This window comes from Thermoascus crustaceus (assembly GCF_041956765.1).
Source record: "Thermoascus crustaceus strain CBS 181.67 unplaced genomic scaffold VTN00scaffold_2, whole genome shotgun sequence".
Lineage (NCBI taxonomy): Eukaryota > Fungi > Ascomycota > Eurotiomycetes > Eurotiales > Thermoascaceae > Thermoascus > Thermoascus crustaceus.
In genome coordinates, this window is record NW_027192528.1 from 2,592,761 (window position 1) to 2,614,552 (window position 21,792).

The 21,792-nt window shown below is 52.5% G+C and overlaps 11 protein-coding genes across 11 annotated transcripts; 5 read left to right on the top strand and 6 right to left on the bottom strand.

The window, feature by feature from the left end:
- Positions 1 to 71: 71 nt before the first annotated feature.
- Positions 72 to 2,834, bottom strand: VTN00DRAFT_4485 (uncharacterized protein; the record flags this gene model as incomplete). The annotated part of the gene is made up of 1 exon (XM_069430917.1): positions 72 to 2,834. The coding sequence occupies one exon, from the start codon at positions 2,832 to 2,834 to the stop codon at positions 72 to 74; it is 2,763 nt and encodes a 920-aa protein (XP_069290005.1).
- Positions 2,835 to 3,386: 552 nt separating this feature from the next.
- Positions 3,387 to 3,893, bottom strand: VTN00DRAFT_4486 (uncharacterized protein; the record flags this gene model as incomplete). Its single annotated transcript, XM_069430918.1, has 1 exon — positions 3,387 to 3,893. One exon carries the CDS (start codon positions 3,891 to 3,893, stop codon positions 3,387 to 3,389), a length of 507 nt encoding a protein of 168 aa, XP_069290006.1.
- A 306-nt stretch (positions 3,894 to 4,199) lies between these two features.
- Positions 4,200 to 4,522, top strand: VTN00DRAFT_4487 (uncharacterized protein; the record flags this gene model as incomplete). The annotated part of the gene is made up of 2 exons (XM_069430919.1): positions 4,200 to 4,277; positions 4,376 to 4,522. The coding sequence occupies 2 exons, from the start codon at positions 4,200 to 4,202 to the stop codon at positions 4,520 to 4,522; spliced, it is 225 nt and encodes a 74-aa protein (XP_069290007.1).
- Positions 4,523 to 4,956: 434 nt separating this feature from the next.
- On the bottom strand, positions 4,957 to 6,437 carry VTN00DRAFT_4488 (uncharacterized protein; the record flags this gene model as incomplete). Its single annotated transcript, XM_069430920.1, has 5 exons — positions 4,957 to 5,348; positions 5,402 to 5,683; positions 5,738 to 5,986; positions 6,041 to 6,353; positions 6,417 to 6,437. The coding sequence occupies 5 exons, from the start codon at positions 6,435 to 6,437 to the stop codon at positions 4,957 to 4,959; spliced, it is 1,257 nt and encodes a 418-aa protein (XP_069290008.1).
- Positions 6,438 to 6,881: 444 nt separating this feature from the next.
- VTN00DRAFT_4489 (uncharacterized protein) lies at positions 6,882 to 9,048 on the top strand (the record flags this gene model as incomplete). Its single annotated transcript, XM_069430921.1, has 3 exons — positions 6,882 to 7,106; positions 7,201 to 8,859; positions 8,917 to 9,048. The coding sequence occupies 3 exons, from the start codon at positions 6,882 to 6,884 to the stop codon at positions 9,046 to 9,048; spliced, it is 2,016 nt and encodes a 671-aa protein (XP_069290009.1).
- A 452-nt stretch (positions 9,049 to 9,500) lies between these two features.
- On the top strand, positions 9,501 to 10,408 carry VTN00DRAFT_4490 (uncharacterized protein; the record flags this gene model as incomplete). Its single annotated transcript, XM_069430923.1, has 3 exons — positions 9,501 to 9,648; positions 9,713 to 9,824; positions 9,988 to 10,408. The coding sequence occupies 3 exons, from the start codon at positions 9,501 to 9,503 to the stop codon at positions 10,406 to 10,408; spliced, it is 681 nt and encodes a 226-aa protein (XP_069290010.1).
- A 341-nt stretch (positions 10,409 to 10,749) lies between these two features.
- Positions 10,750 to 11,587, bottom strand: VTN00DRAFT_4491 (uncharacterized protein; the record flags this gene model as incomplete). Its single annotated transcript, XM_069430924.1, has 3 exons — positions 10,750 to 10,971; positions 11,036 to 11,399; positions 11,544 to 11,587. The coding sequence occupies 3 exons, from the start codon at positions 11,585 to 11,587 to the stop codon at positions 10,750 to 10,752; spliced, it is 630 nt and encodes a 209-aa protein (XP_069290011.1).
- A 767-nt stretch (positions 11,588 to 12,354) lies between these two features.
- VTN00DRAFT_4492 (uncharacterized protein) lies at positions 12,355 to 14,708 on the top strand (the record flags this gene model as incomplete). Its single annotated transcript, XM_069430925.1, has 3 exons — positions 12,355 to 12,411; positions 12,473 to 12,721; positions 12,801 to 14,708. The coding sequence occupies 3 exons, from the start codon at positions 12,355 to 12,357 to the stop codon at positions 14,706 to 14,708; spliced, it is 2,214 nt and encodes a 737-aa protein (XP_069290012.1).
- A 691-nt stretch (positions 14,709 to 15,399) lies between these two features.
- On the bottom strand, positions 15,400 to 17,787 carry VTN00DRAFT_4493 (uncharacterized protein; the record flags this gene model as incomplete). The annotated part of the gene is made up of 1 exon (XM_069430926.1): positions 15,400 to 17,787. One exon carries the CDS (start codon positions 17,785 to 17,787, stop codon positions 15,400 to 15,402), a length of 2,388 nt encoding a protein of 795 aa, XP_069290013.1.
- Positions 17,788 to 18,157: 370 nt separating this feature from the next.
- VTN00DRAFT_4494 (uncharacterized protein) lies at positions 18,158 to 19,485 on the top strand (the record flags this gene model as incomplete). The annotated part of the gene is made up of 2 exons (XM_069430927.1): positions 18,158 to 18,281; positions 18,353 to 19,485. The coding sequence occupies 2 exons, from the start codon at positions 18,158 to 18,160 to the stop codon at positions 19,483 to 19,485; spliced, it is 1,257 nt and encodes a 418-aa protein (XP_069290014.1).
- A 657-nt stretch (positions 19,486 to 20,142) lies between these two features.
- Positions 20,143 to 21,691, bottom strand: VTN00DRAFT_4495 (uncharacterized protein; the record flags this gene model as incomplete). The annotated part of the gene is made up of 3 exons (XM_069430928.1): positions 20,143 to 21,165; positions 21,233 to 21,413; positions 21,471 to 21,691. The coding sequence occupies 3 exons, from the start codon at positions 21,689 to 21,691 to the stop codon at positions 20,143 to 20,145; spliced, it is 1,425 nt and encodes a 474-aa protein (XP_069290015.1).
- Between the last annotated feature and the right edge of the window lie 101 nt (positions 21,692 to 21,792).

Genomic DNA, 21,792 nt, shown 5'->3' on the forward strand with positions numbered 1-21,792 from the left:
TAAAGTTGCATCAAAATCGAATCAGATCCATCATCCTCAACATGACTGGTTTTCCCGCCGCTCTCCTGCCGTCATACGAATGCCAAGTCGCCTCTCAAGCTCTCCATCACTCTCCGCAGACTGCTGCTGTCCGCGATACTGACTGGCCGTCGCTCCTCATTCTCTCCCAGTCGCCACGGTCGCTCGCTGGGCCGGTTGTCTGGACTGCTGCCATCTTGGCTACCGGCTTGCGTCAGGCTCCGACTCCGTGACCGGCTATCATGTCTCTCGTCGACCACATCGTGGTACTCCGAAGAGCCTGTGAGGGAGGGCCCCGATTCGAAACGACGCGCGCTTGCCAGAGTGCCCTGACTCCAAAAACGTGGAAGTTGCCCAATCATTTCACTGTATTTCTTTGCATAGTTGGGCTGACTGCCTCTCCTTCGCGGCCTATTGAAGGGCTCTGCAGTCGACGACTGCGATAACCGCCGCGTGTGAGTAGAGTTCCGGTTGTCGTCCGTGTAAACAGACTCAGACACTGCTGTAGAGACTCGCCGTGTTGTCTGGGAGAATTGCCTAAAGTCATCCATGTATGCGGAGATTGAGGCAGATTCTGCCCCGCTGGGGGTCCTTCGGGCCCTCTCCAGAGCACGCAGACTGGACGACGCGCGACCGTTGAGCTTGCCAGAAAACAGGGGGTTGTCGGAATTCCTGCTTTTCGCCCGGTCGTGGACAAATGCCTCCAGTGAATCTGCCTCTGACGAGCTGGGGTTTACTGTCCTCAGACTAACCCGCTTCGACTTCTCCTGCGTTTTCTCCTGTGCAGGAGGACGAGGGAATAACGGTGCTATATTCTCGATATTGCTCTCATCGCTTTTAACTGACTCCTGCGTATTCTGCCACGACACTCTTACCACGCCATGTCCAGGAGGGCCAAACCCACCTGCGCCATGACCTGCACCGCTGAGTCTCACCGGGAGACCTGAAGCGCCAGACGGTATGCCGCTGGAGCGTTTCGAGTGTCTCTTCGACTTGGACGACGCAGCAGAGTCTCGCTTGAAGGATTTCGGTTGAATTGGTTTGAGTGGCTCTCGTTTTCTCGAATAATTCGTAGCGCTTCTACGCAAACTGTTCTGGGACAGACGCTTGGCCTCCCTGACTGCGTCTTCAATCTGCTTCTCTTCATTTGGCTCAGAGCTGGTGGTCTGTCCAGATTCCCATTCGACCGTAGGTTTGGGAAGCTGGTTTTCCTCATCCGCCATGTTGCTGGTCTGTTCCCTCCTCTTCCGCAAGGAATCAATTGCCCAGAAAGGGCTGAGTTCCAGCCTCGGGAGTCTCGAAGATATAGAACTCTGACACGTTTCGGACTTTCCCCCCTCTGCATCATCTTCGACTGGCTGACAACTAAACTCCGGTATCTTAGGCGGCGGCGATACTTGTCTGCCTTTTTTCGGTTCTTGGCCTTGCTTGAGAACAGCGGCTGTACGTCTCCGCCGCCAGCAAAGGAATAGGATGACAGCGCTGACTAGGACAGCGACGACTGGAACAACGACTGCAACTGCTATGACCCAGGCCTTTTCCCTGTGGACGCCGCCGCCTGATCCCGAAGACTTCTGGTCATTGTTGTCAGATCCTTGACTCGATATGTTGATATCCAGATTCCGAGTCTCTTTGATTGATCCTTGGCTTGCAATTAATTTGACGGAGAGCGTCTGAGGTTTCAGATCCGCGGGGACATGTCCGTGAAGTGTCCTTGTGGCAGAGTCGTAGTCCACCCATGAGTCAACCTCCCCCAAATCGACATCCAGTTGTACCGCATCGTCGCTTAGAAGGGACTTGTTGAGAGTGTAAGAAAAGTCTTCCCCAATAGTCGCATTGCAGCTCACAACTCCCTCGGAGAAAAGCTGTGAGACCTTAAGGCTGATAAAGAGACTTGCAACATCCTGGTAAATGTCCGTAACAGAGAGCGTGATATTCTCATTTCCAGCATCCTCTGGCGCTGTACCGCTTAGAGACATAGTGCTATTATCCAACGTGAGCCAATCGGGTGAGTCGACTTCTATGCTGGTCAGATCACTACTCGCTGGTTTCTGGCCATCAATAGTCAAGGAATCAAGGAAATGTGGAGTGCTGAAAGGCTGTCCTCTTGTGAAATTCAGAGTTTGCTCACTGTCCTCGAAAGCCAGGATATGTTGACTGATCACGATCTGGAAGCTGACAATGGCCCCGCTGAAACCAGGAACGTCTGAAGCGGCAATATTGAAGGTAAACGTTAGAAATCCTGAAGAGGGGGTGCTTCCTGAGAAGCTCAGTGTGGATGGATCAAAGCCAATCCAAGAAGGGAGGGGAGAGTTATTCGTAGACGTCGCGTAGTAGATCGTGCTGGAATCTGTGTTGTCGAAGATCACTTTTTCGAAAGGGATGCGGAAAGGCCGACCGGGGTACAGAAAAATCGTCGAAGGACTTGAAGTAGGGCCGACTTTCGCGAGCTGCGGCAACAGTGGCTTGCCGGGTTCTGGCCCTTGTTCTTCCGATATAACCAAGTTCACACCCATGTTCGCAGATCCTGCATCGTCTGATCCGACCAGGTCAAATTGCGTGGATCCAGCATCTTCAGGTCCAGGAGTCCCGTATAACTTTCTGCTGCTGCTATCGAGTTGCAGCCATGAAGGAGCTTTTGAGAGCGAGTATGTTATACTAGAGCCGCCGTTACTGAACGTGTTTTCCGAGAAAACAAACTCGAATGGCTTTGACACTCGAGCGACAGGTGGTAACTGAGCGTTGACAGGATAGTTGGCCACTGGTATCGCATTGGCCGCCGAAAGAAGCGTGAGCACAAAGAGGAAGAGAGCCATCTCCCGTTTAAAAAGGATCAAGATAACTGCAGACAGACGCTGGTTTATTGTGAACGCTGCAAAGACATCAGTTTTGCCCGTAGCCCGTCAACAAATTCCACAAGACATGGGAAACCCGAGGCAGACAACAAATGAGTTAGAAGATGGAGGACAAAAATTGGAAGACTTCTGAAGACCCTAGAGAGAATATTAACATTGAAAGGACCTTCGAGGTAGTCTTGCCCAGGGGGGAAAGGGGTATATACAAGACAGGCACGAGGCCTGTAGCCCCTTCAAAGTAGCCATGTCTAGCTATGCATTGACGTCAGAAATGTATGATAATGGCTGGATAGAAGGGGCGTGCGGCGCGTGGGAATATCGTGAGCCTCTGGTCTCGATCTGCCGTGATCCTGCAAGGGACACCTTCGGGATCGAAGAGCCCAACCACTGCCATGCCCTTTCAACCAACAACACAGGGAAAAGAGCGAAAAGGCAAGGAAAACACCATTCAGTCACAGTCTTAGACGAATCAAATTTCCGATAAGGAGAGCAGATATCCAGGACTGATCAGCATTATTCAAGGTTAAGCACCATCCTGATGCCTGTGCGTCCAGGCGCATAGTAGTTGTCGATCTCTTCACGTTCCTCGAAGCCACAGCGAGCATACAGCGCTCGTGCAGGCTCTCTGGCCTTATCAACCCATAGTTGGATGTACTGACAGCCCTCTCTTTGGAGCCGCTGTCGGATGTGGTCCATGAGTTTCTGCCCGACACCTCGTCGTCGAAAAGGCTCCGCAACGCAGACCTTGTGCAACAGGGCGGCCCCTTTCTGGCGGACGTAGACTGCGTAGGCGACCAGGGGTGAAGGAGCGCCTGTTGAAGGAGACGCGCCAGTCGCGTAAAGGACCCGTGTATTGGGCTTCTTTCTCCACAGGTCCGCAGAGAAATCGAAGGCTTCGTTGGAGGGGAAGGTTTTCTTCTCGACGCGTGCGATACGCGCAAGAATGTCCAGCGCTTCCTTCTGCCCCAAGGAATGAATGTCCGATATGCTTAGACCCTCGGGCATACCTTTAGCCTCCATGTCACCAGCTGTAAGATCAGACTGTGTAACTGTGCTAGTCCTGATATTGTTAGTACCTTGAACGTTGGACAGTAATAGCGGTTGATATGAAGACGCGGAACGCCGTAGTGCGATCCATATCCAGCTCCCCAGTCGAGGGCCGGCGCTAGTGCGCAGTAGGTCTGCGGAACTCCACCCTCGAAGAGACAGTCGATCGAGACAGCTGCAAATCATGCACTAAGATTTCTAGATTCTTAAGTCTCGTTAAATTCCTCAGGTGGAATCGCAAGGCTACTCTCTCTTTCTCCCAATCAAACCTAAATCGCAATGCCCTCTCAACAGGACGACAAGCGCCAGGCCGCGCGCGAAGTCATTGACATTCTCCACGAGATATCAACGCTGCTCGTACGTCCTGCCCTGCTTTCCTTTCCTGCGGCATGCGAGAGACATGTGGCTTGACCTGTACTCTCGAATGAGGTCGGAACTGACGAATCTCCCTTCAGAACACTCACCTCGACCGGACCGAGCTTTCTCTTTGCGTATCTCTAATCGAGAACGGGGTCAATCCCGACGCGCTTGCTGTGGGTTATGGAGACCTGCGATACTTTGCCGTAATTGACACGGAGGCTGATGCGATCCGATTATTCTAGGCCGTTATCAAGGATCTACGGAAGGAGGCCGCAGCAGCCCAGCGAGGCATATACAGCAGAGCAGACTGAGCGTATACGATCGCGTGCGAAGAAACTAAGCCGAGATGAGACATGTACTTGATTAATGGGTCTGCCGGCGTTACATGGGTTGGTTATGCCATTAGGAGATACCCATTGGTCTTTGGAGGCGTACATCACTCTACAATACGATACAAAGTATGGATGGATATTCTGAGTCTCTTTATTATTATTATGGTGTACACGTCAACATGTAATTAGATCGTCAATAAGACCTCGAAATCGGAAATCAAACGCCTTGCAAGCATGTAATAGAAACAATCAATATAGAAAGAGGACGCTTTTACAGAAAATGGATATCTCGCAATCTGAATCAGCAGCCGCAAATACGCAGTCTTGCCTGATCAGCTATAACACTACTTGCCCGCCGTGTTATCTGCTTTGCTGTTATCCTTCGGACCCGACCCGATCTCCCCAGCCATGGCATCTGCCGTCGCTTTCTTTACGCGCTCAGCTTCATCTGCGCTCGGATCCTTGTTCTTCGTATCCCTCTCATCTTCACTGTCGCCCAGGCTGAATGGGTCATTCTCTCCTACAGGGGATGGTTCGACTGTAGACAGAGGTTGCCATTTGCTGTTCCTGCTTCCAGTAGACGGTGTGCGTTTCGTTGACTCCGGAGGATCAAAGCGATTGGTGATTTCCTCGGGAGGGCCTTCCTGAAAAGAAACCTTACGCCTATCCGGCGAAGGCGAAGATTTCTTGAATAAGTCGGGGTTCGCGAGCGGCCGCGCTGGGCGGGGTGGGGGTGCTGCTATTCATGTTAACATCGATACAGACGGGTTCTTTCAAGGGAAGACCAACCCTCTGAGTCCTTCAGCTCGAGCGCAGAGAAATCATCACTTAGAAGCTGAGGGTCCGCATCATATCGTTCGCGATCACCACTGCGACGGCCGAAATCGCCACTTCGCCTTGGTCGGTTGTAGTTCTGGCCCTCACCATAGCCACGCGTGTATCCTTCCGTATGTTGAGGCTCGTCCTCTTCGCCGTCGAGTTTCTTCTTGAGGTTCTGCACCCAAGCATTTACCTTTGATTGAGTCTCCAAGAATCCCTTGCGAATATTCTCACGAATTATGGGGAGATCATCTGCGGCGGTGGCAATCAGCAATTGAATCTGTAGCTTTCAGCGGCTCTGCATACCGTCAAAAAAGCTATGCTCTCGCTCCTCCTCGTCATAAAGGTCACTTTCCCTTCTTTGTCGTGGGTAACCATATCCATTATAATCGGATGGTGGACCGCGCCGTCGGGGTCCGTTGTAATGTTCAGCAAGCTGACGGGCATACATTTCGTCAGCTTCGAGCTGTCTTTGTGTTGTAGATGTAGGTGCTTGGGATGGCCGTGGCGGTTTTACAGGGGGAATTTCTTCTTGCGCACTGGGATCGGTCATGCCTGCGGTTAGGAAGGTTAGCCAGAATCATCGAGGTACCCGACCGAACAACGAACCGAGAAGCGCATGGAAAGCTCGTTCCAGATTTCCATCGCTGGCTACGAGGACCGCCTTTACCACGGCAGCATCAACAGTAGGAAAGGCTTCTTTGAGAGTATTCTCGGCTTGCTGGCGAGGGCTCAGAGGCCGGGGCGGCTTCGGTGGAGCAGCCTCTGCTGCATCCGTAGGCTGCGCTGGCTGCGCTGGAGCTGAGGGGGACGGCGCCGAGGTCACACCCGTCTCCTGAGGTTCATCGTCGAAGTCTAGAGGGCGCGCAGTCGTCGGAGACTCGGGGTTGGGGCTGGTCACCCCAGTCGACGCCTTCATACCCTGCGGCGGAGTTAGCACGTGGGAGGAACAACAACAGCTGGAAGGAGCTGGAATGTCGCATACAAATTTCTCTTCTTCCGCCATGACTGGAAATGCTGTGGAAAAGGCCTTTCTTATTAATTAAACTAGGAATGCTATGTCTTTTTCAAGAACGAAGGGAGAGTTGTGCAACTTGCAAGTAGGCAGAAGGTATCAAGGACGATAGACTCCAAGGCTCCGCCTCGCATGAGATGCCCCCCCTGTAGCTCCCGGCGCCAAGCCACGGCCCATGCATGTGCCACGGCAGTGACGTTGCACAAATCACGTGCAGAAACAGTTATGGCTTATGTAACTAGCCTGTGCAGCTTCAAGCTCCAGCTTACCAAGATACTACAACTACGTTAGGTTAGTTAACTATTACCTAGCCAGGACGAAGCGGTGATTTTAATTCACCTCTAGATGTTCTCCACGCAAAATGCATCATTCTGGAAAATTGCTTTAATATTATTTTGCCTGGTTCTCTCGCTGTTTGAATAAATTGCTTTCCAAATGGCTTCGGACTTTGATCTTTCTTCTACCTTCATTCCTTCATTGTATAAGCCTGCTGCATTACTTCCTATTGCACGACATAGGCAGAGTTTGCTTTACCTGATTGAAACTTATCCTGTTACCATTGTCGTCGGCCAGACTGGTAGTGGGAAGACAACCCAACTGCCGCAATACCTCGACCAGGCAGGATGGTGTGCAGACGGGAAAGTCATCGCGGTTACACAGGTAGGTCAGTCGCGGCATTCTTATAGCCTCCTTTCTATTTATTTGCTTGTCTCAGGTTGGGGAAGTCATGGCTTGCTAAAATGACTCCATTTAGCCACGACGGGTGGCTGCGACGACCGTCGCAACGAGAGTCGCAGAGGAGATGCGCTGTAAGCTTGGCGAAGAAGTGGGCTACTCGATTCGTTTTGAAGATGTGACATCTGCTGCGACAAGAATCAAGTTCCTAACAGATGGGTTGCTCCTTCGGGAAGCTCTTGTGGATCCCCTCCTCTCCCGGTATTCGGTCATTATGGTCGATGAGGCTCATGAACGCTCTCTCAGCACAGATGTGCTGCTGGGAGTTTTGAAAAAGATCAGAAAGAAGCGCCCTGAGCTTCGAATCGTGATTAGCAGTGCTACGTTGCAAGCTGAAGACTTTCTACGCTTCTTTGCTGGCGACGAGTTTCAGAATGGAGGGGACGACGGTGAACTCGGTGGAAGCGTTGGCCGCATTATCAGTCTAGAAGGGAGAATGTACCCAGTGGACATTCTGTTTTTAGACACTCCTACCGAAGACTATGTCGAACGCGCTGTCAAGACTGTTTTTGACATTCACACCCAGGAGGCTGAGGGCGATATCTTGGTATTTCTCACTGGACGGGAGGAGATCGACACGGCCGTTCAAATGATTTCCGAACGTGCTGCAATGCTTCATCCGAAAGCTCAGGCCTTGTTGCCACTGCCTCTGTACTCTGGTCTTACCAGCGAACAACAGCTTTATGTCTTCGAGCCAGCTCCTGAAAATACGCGGAAAGTTATCGTGTCTACAAGCATTGCCGAAGCATCCGTCACGATTGATGGAATCGTCTATGTGGTTGATTGCGGGTTTGCTAAACTTCGAGCATACAATCCTAATACAGGTATTGAAACATTAACTGCGGTCCCAATCTCCAAAGCATCTGCTACTCAGCGTGCGGGACGAGCTGGGAGAACGAAACCAGGGAAATGCTTTAGACTCTACACCGAGAGGTCCTACGAGCTACTCCCGGAAGCTACAGTTCCGGAGATACAGCGATCGAACCTGGCTCCAGCGATAATGCAGCTCAAGGCATTAGGCATAGACAATATAGTGCGTTTCGACTTCCTGACGCCGCCACCTGCTGAGCTCGTGGTGCGCGCTTTTGAGTTGTTGTACTCGTTAGGTGCCGTGGACGACTATGCCAAGCTGACCAAGCCCCTGGGGATGCGCATGGCGGAGCTTGCAGTTGAGCCGATGATGGGAAAGGTACTTCTCAGTGCGTCTTCGTTTGGCTGCTTGAGTGAGATACTTTCGATCGCCGCCATGGTTAGTCTCCAGGGGTCAGTATGGTTTCAGCATGAAGGAGAAAAGAAAGCAATGGAAAGCTCTCGGAGGAAATTTGCTGTTGAAGAAGGTGACCATTTGACGTACCTCAACGTGTACCAAGCGTTTGTTACAAAGGGGAAGAAAGACCCAAAGTGGTGTCGTGACAATCACCTCAACTACAAATCCCTGCTGCGCGCAGTGAGCATCCGAACTCAACTCAAACGATACCTTGAGCGGTTCGGCATACAGGTCGATGAAAGTCTTTTTTCCAGTCATCAACAAGCAGACCTCAGCAGGAAGCCAGAGCAGATTCGGAGATGTCTTACTACTGGTTATTTCGCTCATGCTGCGAAGATGCAACCTGATGGCACATTTAAGACAGTTAGTGGAGATCTTACGCTTCATGCCCACCCAAGCTCTCTGATGTTTGTAAGTACTTCCCAAAAAGAATTTCTGCCACGGCTCTTTCACTGACTCCTGTCTTAGAACCGCAAGGCAGACTGGGTCATCTTCCACGAAATCTTACAGACAGGGGACAAAACGTTTATTCGTGACATTACGAAGATCGAGAAATCCTACCTTCTCGAGTATGCTCCAGAATACTATAGGCTTAGATAACTGTCATAAGCTCTGCTGAGCTATGCGCCTACTCTGGAGCACTGCCATGAAAACTAGTGAAAATGGTGAGGTTTCGGTATCACATAGGTGAAGATGGTCACAGGACGCTTGTAATCATAGCTTTTCAAGGTTTAGACTCGGAGTACATTTGGGGTTATTGGAATTATATATTAATTTTTTGCATCGGTTTGAACATACATTCCTAGTCGACCCTATTAAATATGATGAATAATCAAAGACATGGGTCAGAAATTGTACTAGTGACACCAACAGAACACTTAACCCAGGCGTCAGTGTTAGGATCTGCACGTGTTGTAGAATGGATTGAATGGTACGTATATCTCACGGCTTCTCTGCGTCGGAGTGGAGTAGATCCGCTCGAGGACCTTTTTGTAAAGCATCTGGCTCAGCGATCAGGTACCGCTGAACCAAAACCCAAAAATACTCTCAAAATGTCCGGACACCATCATCACCACGGCCATGGCGGGCACTGCTGTGGGCATGGAGAAGATGGCCATGATCATTCGAACGATATCACCCCGGCTATTCAGTCACTCCTTTACTCCCAAATTCAGTTTGACTCGATACTTACCTTGAACGGTATGCCAGAGCTTATGATCGACCCCTCATGTTTTGTAGGCAGTACCGTTGACACAGAAGACAGAATCTGTTCCGAAATCAGGAGCTGCTGTCGTTCAGAAAACATGGGCCGAGAGATTAAATGACCTGCCTGAACTCGAGAGCGATGCCGACGAGCAGCTCCTGATGTATATCCCGTTCGTCGCTCCCCCTCTCCTTGTCTCCCGTCTCCGATACGGCATTTACCCCACCATACCCCTCCTTCGCGTTCAACTTTTCCACCACCACGACTTAAGGATAGCAACAGACAAATTCATCATATACACGACTTACTAATCATTGACCGAATGGAACGGACAGGTTTGCCGGCCAAGTAAAGCTCCACTCCCTCCTGCTCTACACCGCACCGACCCCATCCGCCCCCAAGACCCTCAAGCTCTTCAAAAACCGCGCCGACCTGGATTTCAACACCGCTTCCGACCTCGCCCCGACGCAGACCATCGAGGTCCCGCAGCCGCAGCCCGGGCAGGATGTTTTCGAGCTGCCGTTGAACCGCGCGCACTGGAACACGACGACCTCAATCACCCTGTTCTTCGAGGATAACTGGAGCGGTGGGGAGGAGGACGTGACGAAGGTCGGGTACGTTGGGTTCAAAGGCCAGTTTATGGCACTGAATCGTGAGCCGATCAGTGTGCTCTATGAGGCAGCTGCGAATCCTAGTGACCATGTTGCGATTCAGGGTGTGGAAGGTGTAGGGGGAAGGATAAACCTTGGGCAGTAATAATTTTTCAAATGCACGCGAAGCTGCTGCTTCATGTGATACGAAGACAAATATGTATGTCAGCTACGAAATAACGTCTGAATGGAAAATTGTTGTATCGAGACACTTCAGACCGTAACTTCTAAGCGATCTTGAACCAGTTGTAGACAATTAAGGTCTGTATTATATCCGCAGTGACGACAGAGGAGTCTTAATAAAATATAAGCCATAGGCGGTCTATAACCGAGTATCCAACCCAAACATACCACCACCACCAACGCCAGTAATGCTTCGCTATACAAGCTGGAAAGATTAAGAATATAAGAGGACACGATAAGTATGAGATGACGACACGCAAGGAATCAAGCTGCCATAGGCACTGCGGCCCGCTCCTTTGCCCTGGCCTTGGCTCTGGCTTTCGCCTTTTGCTCTTTCTCTTTCTCCGTCTCCTCGGGAATGGCAGTTGTGGGAGCGTCCGGTAGTGAGACGGACCCTTGGACCTCGCGCTGCAGCGCTTCGAGTTCGTCCTCGACCTCGTCTTCGTCTTGGTTCGACATCCGCCCGGCGAGCATCTGACTGACTTCCTGCATCGCAACCATCTTTATCAGCGTCCGATCGCATATGACCCATCACCATCACGAGACTAACCTCTTGATAGGCCCTCGCCTCTTCCGTCTCGCCCATCAGTTTCTCTACACCCTCCAAGCCGCCCATCTCTTTCTGGATCGCTTGCAGGACGTTCGTCCCCTGTTGCAACCCGAAAAGGACATCCTTCTGCACGAGCGCGAACTCTACCCGGTTCGTCAATTGCTCCAGTTGCTCCAACTGCGCGTCCGTCTTCGCCAGCAGCGACTCCTGGTATTTCTTGCGACGAAGGGCGAGGAGAGCGCGGCGACGGTCGTTACGCGCGAGACATTCTTTCGCGATCGCAGTTTCGCGGTCTGTAAGGACGGTTATCCGCTTCTGATACTGATGGAGCTTGTCGCGCTGGTTTTTTAAATCGAGAATGGCCCTGTTTTCGAGTTGCGGGTGTGGAGTTAGCACAGCTGATGACGAGGGGCTCCATAATGCGGAGAAAGGTCTCCACGGGCTAGTAAAGCAGTGTTCATATCGCTGCATCTGTGTCCGCGATCAAAATTAAGCATAAATCACTCACCTGTCCTGAGCAGATATCTTGTTGGTGCTGCTGGTGTTTCCCATCGTCGCGGCATATCGTTGTCGTTGATAGGCGAGCCGTCTGTCTGGAGAAATGACGTCCGTCGCAGATTCGTTACCGATTTGTTACCATGCTGATGTAAGATACAGTACGGTTCCGGGGCATGTTGAAAAGCTGCTTCAAGTCTATTATCAGCGTGAAGGGCACTCCATACAGCTTGGAGCCCAAGGTAGGCATTCAAATGTTAGTCTCTAAAATATATTCGTCACTTCCAGCGCTGCAGTGAAATCTGATGCCCAAGAGGGCTGCAGCTCGGTGATCATCCTTAGTTATCACCAATCGGCTCAAATGACGAACAGAGCTGATGTGTACAGTATTTTTCCTGGCCAAAGTGTGTTCAGACCGCTTCCGTCACGAGCAAGGTCCACGGCTTTTCGAATATCTTTCTATCCTGTCAGAGTCTGCAGTTCTAACTCGTTTGGCTGTTATTGGTGCAGTTCAGTGTTTCTTGCGCCAAGGTCAGTTCCGAAGTTGCTAATGATGGAATCTCCAACGAGGAACGACAACTGCAGTTGGGGTTTCAGAGGCCTAAACAAGCAGCATCTGCTTGTAAATGCGAACTATTGTCGAATGCTGTAATCTCGTGTTTAGATTCCAACTGTGGGGTAAATCTGCAAATCACAGAACCGCCTTGGCGAAGTCGTGTAAAAATTCTCGGATAATCTTTTTTCCTTACATACAAAATTATCGAGATAGCGATCTTGAGGCTCTACAAAGACAATCCGAAAAGAACGGCCTGCGCCATACGAAAATGGCCCCGAGAAATCGCGGAGGCAGGCCTACCCTGAGCCAAGGTCTCGATCGAGAGGTGAGGAATACTGTATTCGTTTGTTAAATTTAGTTACGCTGATAGATATGCGCCTCCGCAGGTCTACCAAGTTGTGCGCAAAATTACGGACGAGCAGCAGGCCGAAGGAGCGCGGGTTCGTCTTTCTGTCCCTGCGATCTACGATACTATAAAGCGATCCAACTCCAGTCTGAACCGGAAGCCCAAGAAGCTCCTTGAGGACAGTATTGAGCGGGTGATAGAAGTAGTTAAGAGTGATGTGCTCGGAGACGACGATGAGGACTCCATAGAGGGAGATTTTGAAGGGTTGGAGGAAAAGGCAGTTGTCCCAGTATGTCACAGAGCCTCGAGTTTGCGTTGTTCTCATCATTTCTCATGAGAATTGTTTGGTCAAGTACTGACAAGATAAGGAATCCAATGGTCTGAACAGAAGCATCGTGGGCATGTGGTCCGTCTCTAAACCGTCCCCCGCGCCTCCAAAAGTAACTGACGGCGCTGGTGCTGAGCCCTCACCTGCACCTACGACATCGAATAAAAGACGGCAACATGCTGGTGAATCAGCTCCCAAGCGGCGTAAGGCCGAGGCTATTGACAGATCGCCGCCGACACATGTGAGCTTGGCAGACTTGGGTGGACTGGATGATGTTATGCAGGAGTTGGCAGATCTTCTTATCCTGCCAATGACACGGCCTCAAGTCTACTCGGCTTCGAATGTACAACCTCCTCGAGGTGTTTTACTACATGGTCCGCCTGGATGCGGTAAAACCATGATCGCGAATGCCTTTGCTGCCGAATTGGGAGTCCCATTCATTCCTATATCAGCACCTTCTATTGTCTCAGGAATGTCTGGAGAATCAGAAAAGGCTCTCCGGGAGCACTTTGACGAAGCTAAGAAGATGGCGCCCTGCCTTGTCTTCATCGATGAAATCGACGCGATAACGCCCAAGCGTGAGAGTGCGCAGAGGGAGATGGAGAAGAGAATAGTCGCTCAGCTTCTGACATGCATGGACGATTTGGCCCTTGAGAAGACGGACGGGAAACCTGTGATAGTCCTCGCAGCTACTAACCGTCCAGACAGTTTGGATCCGGCCCTGCGGCGAGGAGGCAGATTTGACAAAGAGATTAATCTCAGCGTCCCTTCGGAGCCTGTGAGAGAACAGATCCTCCGCGCGCTCACACGAAAGATGCGACTCGCGGATGACCTCGACTTCAAGACCCTTGCCAAGAGAACGCCAGGATTTGTAGGTGCTGATCTCAACGATCTGGTGTCTACTGCAGGCTCTGCTGCTATCAAGAGATACCTAGAGATCTTGAGGTCGAACACCGGCGAGGAGATGGAAATCGAAGAAAACGACGACCAGAGCCCCAAAGTGAGAGAATTGCGGCGTCTCATCAAACATGCCAAAGAGACACCAATTGGGGACGAGACCCAAACGATTCTCGTGTCGAATGCGGACTTCTTCGCCGCTCTGCCAAAGATTCAGCCATCATCTAAGCGTGAGGGCTTTGCCACTATTCCAGACACGACATGGGCAGACATTGGCGCTTTGGGCGGAGTCCGCGACGAACTCGCCACGGCCATTGTCGAACCGATCAAGAACCCCGAGATATATGCCCAAGTTGGTATCACCGCTCCTACGGGTGTCCTGCTCTGGGGACCTCCTGGATGTGGTAAGACGCTTCTCGCCAAGGCAGTGGCCAATGAGTCCCGCGCGAACTTCATCAGCGTCAAGGGCCCCGAACTGCTCAACAAATACGTTGGTGAATCGGAACGTGCCGTACGGCAGGTGTTTGTCCGCGCCCGCTCCTCAGTCCCCTGCGTCATATTCTTCGACGAGCTTGACGCTCTCGTCCCCCGGCGGGACGACACTCTCTCCGAAGCCTCCGCACGGGTTGTCAACACCTTGCTTACTGAGCTTGATGGCCTAGGCAGCAGCCGTCAGGGCATCTACGTGATCGCGGCCACGAACCGTCCAGATATCATCGACCCAGCGATGCTCCGACCCGGTCGTCTGGAGACACTCCTTTTCGTCAACCTCCCCAACGCCCAGGAGCGCGTGGAGATCCTGCAGACCCTGGTCCGCAAACTCCCGATCGACTTCAACGACGACCTGCGGAAACTGGCCGAGGAGTGCGAAGGGTTCAGCGGCGCGGACTTGGGCAGTCTGCTCCGGAGGGCCGGTTACTCTGCCATCAAGAGACGGGATACGATCAAGTTTGAGGACTTTGTGGCTGCCAAGCAGTTTGTTCGGCCCAGTGTCACGGATATGAAGAAGTACGAGAGGTTGCGGAGAGACTGGAGCAGCGGAGTCGTGTAGATTTTCATTACGGGAGAGAACATTCTGAAATACCCCCACTATTGTTATTTATATGCATATACTATAGAGAGCAGATATATGTATGATGTTTGCTTTCCTAAGAGAGCATCGCTTCTGGTATCTACAGATCATGTTTATCTCCAGCATATCCTTTTGCTCAAAAATATCCTAGATACCCTGATCATCCTCTATATGAAAACTTATGTCCATGATAATGACGATGATCATGACTGTGACATACCAGCCAGCGCCTTGCATTACGGCCGTGACGTCGCCCAGAGGCTGTCCTACGCGCAAGATGTCTAGAATGAGACTCTTGTATGTACGATACATCGTAGGGATCAATTGATCTGGTTGCTGTGTCATTTAACTGCTTTGGCTGCTGCGACTGCCAAAGGTTATCCAATTCAACTCAGTTTAATGTATCGTTCCTAGGATGCCGAGAAGATAGTATCTTTGTTTAAATCCCAATTGAACAGAGATATACAGTTTCATTGTACGTACGTGCATATAGACTGGCAAGGGATAAGGTTCTGTTTCAATCGTACATTGCCCACACAACTTTTTTTTAGATGCCTAATAAGGAGGATATCTATATGCACAGGAAAAACGCCTTTCACTACATGCGAACACTGATACAGTAGCCAAGAAAAAAAGGAAAGTCACGGAAGAGATAAGAGCTTCTGCACATCTACATCCAGAGTCGACACGTTCCATCTGCGCCCGCACTGACACACCACGGCTCCCTTGGATGCCAGTCGATATCCAACACACCAAGCTCGCCGGTGACCTTGTGGCCCTTGAGGACCTTCAGCGGCACGATAGTGGCATTGGTGAGCATGTCGCCCGTAACGCTGCCGTGGAAGATCTGCAGGGAACCGTCGTCGCTGGCGTCTGCAAACAGCGGATAACGTCCGCCAGGGTGGAACTTGACTGCGCGGATGGCCTTGCGGTGGTACCGCAGTGTCTTGTAGGGACGTGCAGAAAGATCCAGGTCGTGCCAGAGGAGTCGGCGGTCGTAGGATCCGACGATGATGTTGTCTCCACCGGCAGCAGTCGAGGACGTTGGGTGGATGTCGAACGAGGAGATCCAGCGGGCACCTGGCTGCAGGATCTTGACAAGCACCTGTCGAGAAAGGTCATAGGCACGGATGGTACGCTGGTTCGCGACGAAGAGGATGGGCTTGGACGGGTGGAAGTGTGCCATCTGTGGAGGACCACCACCCTTGAGACGTCGGCGGAAGGGGAACTGCGTGAGGTGCTTGGAGAGAGTGTGGATTGAGATGGCAACCGACGCTGGCGTGGATGAACCGGGGCAGACGGTAACAAAGTAGTCACCGCGGCGGTGCCAGGAGATAGACTTAGCTACGTATCGGAGAGGAATGATGGCACAAACACCGTTCTCCAGAAGAGAGACCGATGGCCGTATCCATTGAGGCGGCGTGCTCTTCTTGTTTGCTTCCTGAGCGCTTGGGGCAGGTCTCGAGGCAGCATACCCCCAGCCCGCGTCAATAAGCTCGAGGCTTGCCTTCTCAAGTTCAGGGTCCAGGATAGGGGGAACCGCGAGGAAAATATCGTCTCCAGCTGCAGCCGCCAGGACGACTGCGTCTTTGCTAGGTCTCCATCGTACCACATTAACGGGGTCCTCTTCACTGAGCTGTGCACTCCACAGCTGACGACCAGTAAGAAGCTCCCAAACACGAACAGTTCCATCATCACCTCCACTTGCCAGCCAAATGCCAGATGGGTCGACAGCCAGAGTACGGACACGACCCTTGTGGCCTCTGAATATGGTTGCGCAAGTGGTTGGGAACGGCTTGAGCTCTTCAGGATTGGGAAGTTTCGGAAGTAAGCTCTCGGGGTCGATGTTAAGCTTGCTCCTCCTGACACGAGGCGCAAGGTACAGGTCAAGACAGCGTTCAAACTTCTCCTTGACAAAGTTTTCGTATCCAGGAACCTTCCGCAGAGAGCCGTAGTCAGTCGGAAGAAACTCCCTTTCACGGTCCTCCGGATCGGCTTCTTCCCAAGCTTTCTTCTCCTTCTTGTCGGGCAGATATTCTGGGGGTGGGTGATAACTCTCCTCGTATCCAGGAGGAGGAAGCTTGGGAGCTGGAATGTGCATGGGATGATCAGACCGTGGTGCTTCGTCCGCCCAAAGATCGTACTTCGCAACGCCTTCCTCCTCATCTTCTTCCGAGGGAGGCTTGTATGGCTGAATGCGGCCTTCCCTGATGGCACGCACGATCTTCATAACGCGCTTGGCCTCATGCTTCGAAGGGACGAAACGCCGTTTTGGCTCCGGGGCAGCACTCAAGGGCATGATCTCTTGCTTGCTAGTAAACCATTCGACCATAGGCTCGTAAGGGTTGTATCCCTCCTCAGGGATCTCATTCATCTGCACCTTGCGCAGCAGCTCCAATTCATCCTGGCTCAACTCCAATGGCTTTCCAGTGGATGGATCGGTGAGACCGGTCCAGCCCTTGGGCACCTCGATGCTATCAAGCAAGGCATCAAGCGCCTCGCCCTTTGCGGGTCGCATGATCTTTTTGCCATTGATGTTGTAGCCAATGTGAGGATATTGATCGTAAAACGACAGCGGAATGTTGCCGATGGTGTTGGCGTTCTCGTCGACTTCGGAGTACTCAGAGTTGTCGTCTGGGTTGATCTCGTCGTAAACATAGCGTTCATTTCCATGGGCATCCTTCTCTATCCGGTAATTGGGTTTGTCATCATCGCTGGACTCGTCGTCCTGCTTCTGTTTGTCGTCCGAAAGGTCGCTACTGGCGCCGGACTTTCCTAGTTTTTTGACCAGTCCTCCCCGGTCATTCTCTGCGTCTGAGGGTATCTCGTCACTGTCCAGCTCATCTTCGTCATCTTCCTCATCGCTGCTGAATTCATCGACGATTTCGACCTCCGAATCGCTCTCTTCCTCCCCGTCGCTGGAGAGGTCCTCCGCGCTGTCGGAGAGCACGCCGTCAAACTCTTTCCCAGTCAGCTCGTCACCAGAAACAATTCCAGCCTCCTCCTCCACATCCCTGGTGACAGCCTTGCGCTTCTTAGAAGTCTTGGAGACATCCATCTTCACAGGTGCTGGTGGTCGTCCTCGAGTCGGTCCGTCCTGCGCGCAAGCTGCGCTCGTCGACACTTTTTTCTTCGGTGCGCCAAGATTTCACGGCGGTCGGCGCTGCTCTTTCCCTGACCGCCCACGTGACGTCTCCGCCCTCCCCTCGTGCCTGGCGCTATCGGGCTGTCTCCGCCGCTCTCCATAGACTCCATCCATACATCTCTACCTCTCGGGCGAGCTTCCTCTGCCTCTGCTCCGGGATTTTTTTTACCACCCTTCGCGGTCCTCCCCGAGGTTCCTATTTTCTCTATATACATATATTCTTTTTGGATTGTGCTGGCTTGGCGGGGTTCCTACTCCTGTGTAAGCCGCATTTCAGCTCAGAATGGCGGTAACTGATCCCCGGACTTCACTATATCCTCTTAATCCTTACCCCATGTCTTGTAATGACAATAGTTTCGCAACTCCGGAGCCTGCGCCTAAGAGGCACGCGGCTTGTGATGAATGTAGTAAGTCCCGCTGCCGCGTGCATATTCTGGCTCTTCTGTATCTCGGAGACTGAATGGTGGGATTCGTCCAGGAAAGCGCAAGTTGAAATGTTCTGGGGAGTCAACCGGTTGCAGTCGTTGCGTCAAACAGTCACTCTTTTGCCATTACTCGATACAGAAGCAGATGGGACGGCCACCTAAGAAACGGATGCGAGATGACGATATCGGGCTAGTAGACGGAGCTGGTTCTGTACTATGGGCGGACCTGGACACCGAACCGCAATATCCCGCCTTGCCCCCGGATCCTGCCGCTGTGTCGGATGCTTTCAAGTTGTGCCCGGCGGTTTACTGGGCCGGGGTGCCCAAGAGACCCGAAGTGCCTGCTGATGCGCCGTTCGGGGACGGGCAGAGCGGACTGTCGCAGTCGGAGCGACTCAACATGCTGCATCCTGTACCGGCGACGACGACTCCTTGGCCCGATTACTCTTTCGTATCTACAATCTCTCTGATGCCTTCCATGGACCCTAGCCTCGGCAACATGCAATCAGGCCTTGGAACGAATTTCTCTTCTCCGCAGGGGAACCCCCAATGTACTTGCCTGTCATACCTATACTTATGCCTCAGCAACCTTTCCACCCTCAGCTCATTCCCCATCACGGTACACACTCTGTGCTCTCTGTACATGGCCGCCCGGACAGCTCGCCAAGTCATCCGCTGCGAGGTATGCCCGCAGACTTTCGCCACGGGTCTGCAAAACGTGATGCTGATGGGGACACTCCTCAACGTGACCGCGGACGCTTGGCTGCGTGTCTCTACGGCTGACGCTGTAGATCTGGGGAAGCAGGCAGCGCCGCGCGCTTTTGTCGCCTCAGTACCGCAAGATCCGCAGCGCCAGATGGAAACATACAGACAGTGGCTTCGTCACACGATCCGACGAGCCGTCATCGGCGGTCCATACGATTCGAGCATGGCCGTACAGTGCTCCGATACACCGGACTTGCTATCCCTCATCAAAGAGATGGAGGCGCGTCAAAGGCGGTGGCATGCGGAGGGCAGGCAACCCGCCAGCCACCATCAGCCGTCAAATGGATGCACGGATCAGGATGAAAAGGCAAATCTCGACGAGAGTCAGTTTCTCTGCCTCAAGGTGGTGGGCAGCGCCAGGGAGGCTATCTCCAAGTTCGGCTTCGAGCCGCATGAATACCCCGATGGCGCTTTGTCATGAATTTTATGAATTTATTGAAACGGAGTATTTGGAATATCTCTCTTGGACATCTTTTTGATATGACGGCGAACAGTGGGATTCGCCAGTGCATATATATGTTATGATTCGACTTGAATCGGAAAGGAATCTCGACTCCATGTCAGGATATGTGGTCTCAGGCGTTCGCTCTTTTTGTTTCTCATTTTTTTTATTATGATTACACGCGTGTCAAGAGATCTCAGGGCCGCCGGCGGTGCTATTGGGATAAGATGGATGGATCAGACGAATTTTTCTGAAAGGAATAATATCTAGATACCAGAGCCAAAGTAAATTACTCTTCTCCATCACAAAGTCCAAAATTCCCCTTCATTGATTCGATTTTTCCTTTCACGTGACTGGCTATATAAAACTTCAAGCCCTAAGGATTACCTAGGATAATAACACAGAAAAAAAGCATGATCTATTATCGCACCAAACATGACAGAATAATGGTATGGAAATGAAAAAAACGGGTCATCCACGCTTCATGCACATGGCGGGGCCCAGAGAGAAAAAAATGGACAAGTCCTGTACAATACAATGAGGCATTCTTCGTGGCGAAATTGCGAAGGAACCGCAAGGGAGGAAGAGATACTGAGGACGGCAAAGGGAACGTAGCCATGGATTAAAGCTCCCTGCTCACTCGTCCTCATCCTCATCGTCGTCCACGACGTAACGATGCTTCTTCCTCGTAGGCGGTGTCCCTGCACCGCCAGCAGCTTCGGGCGCCGGACTCTTCCTCTTGGGCGACTCTGGTCTCTCCTTCCGGGCAGGTCTGACGTCCTCGTCGACCTCACCCTCAGCGTCCATGTCCTCATCCTCCAGTTCCTCTTCCTCCTCCTCGCTCTCAGCGGCTGCTTCTTCCTCTTCGTCGCTGCCGACCAGGAATCCGTCGTGCTCGTCGTACTCGTCTTGCCTGGTGCGACCGCGTCTGTCGTACTCCTCTTCCTCGTCCGTGTAGATCTCCCCACGGCGGTTGGGTTTGCGAGCAGGCTTCTTCTGGCGTGGTTTGGTCGTGAGCATCTCGTCGTCGCCCTCGAGGCCGCCCACGGTGAGGCCGGCCCCGCCGGTGCGGTAGGGCACTCCGACACGGCGGCCGCGGTCGAGATCGCGGTCCGCAAGCTGCTGCCGTCTGCGCGCCGCTTTGAGTTTCTCGCGCTCAGCCAGTTCGGCCTGTTTCTTGGCGAGTTCGGGGTCCTCCTTCACGTCGATCACGGCGACGGTGCCGTCCGGGTTCTTGCTGCGAGCCAGAGACTCCTGGAGACGCTGCACTGCATCATCTGTTTCCACGTTCGTGGGAAGCACGGTGAGGGCATGGGTCAGGTGGGAAGTGATGCGGAACACCGAGGCAGTCTCCGCTGCTGCTCCCAGGTAGGCGTGGGCGTCAAACTCGGACTCGTAGTCGCCGGCCTTGTTGAGAGGCGCCAGCGGCTTGGCAGATATTCTGTACTGCTCTTTCGGAGCAGAGGCAAGTTGTAGGGTCAGAGAACCATCCTCCCAGCGGATGATACGTGCGTTCGACTGGAGGCGCGACTCGTCGTTGGGGTCAAATCGCCAACACAGGGAGGTGGCAGCGGTGGAGTACGGAGGCGCAACGTAGGTCTCTGGGTTGAACTCTTCCGTCTCGACGAAAAGGAAATTAGGGACTGGCATCGTGTAGACCTGGAGATATCACGTTAGTCGACACAGGTTCGTAGTGAAACGTCGTGACTCCAAAGCGTAACCGTACCTCTCCGCTGGTGGACTCTGGCTCCGGCGCCCGGCCTAAGCTCAAGTCCATGACATTGAGGGTCTCTCCATAGTCCCTGTCCTCTCCTTCCTCGTAGTCCATGCGATCCGCAACTCTATCATAGCGGTCCAAATCATCTCCCGAGTCGAGCTCCTCGTCGTCGAGCCTCCGCCGGGGTCGTCTGCGGAACAAGTCAGCAAACGCCATTCAATCTTTTGCGCGAAGGAAGTGATCATACTCTTCATGCTCTGGCTCTGGTTCTGCCTCTCCATCTGAACCAAAAAGGTCGGCATCATCGTCCCCATTGAGCTGGTCATGATCGGACGCCATGGGAGACCCTGCGCCGCCGTTCACAGCCCCCGGAGTGTTACTGCGCTCACTTGCCGATGGGCTGTGAGCACGGCTGGCTTCTGTGGTGCGTCCAGGACGCCGGACAACATCTTCCTCAGAGTCAGACATGGTGTGATATATAGATGCACGGTATGGCGAGATCTGTGCGGGGAGGTTGCAGGTAGTAGAGGAAGAAGCCAGGGAAACCTGGAGGATGCGGTTAGATGAAA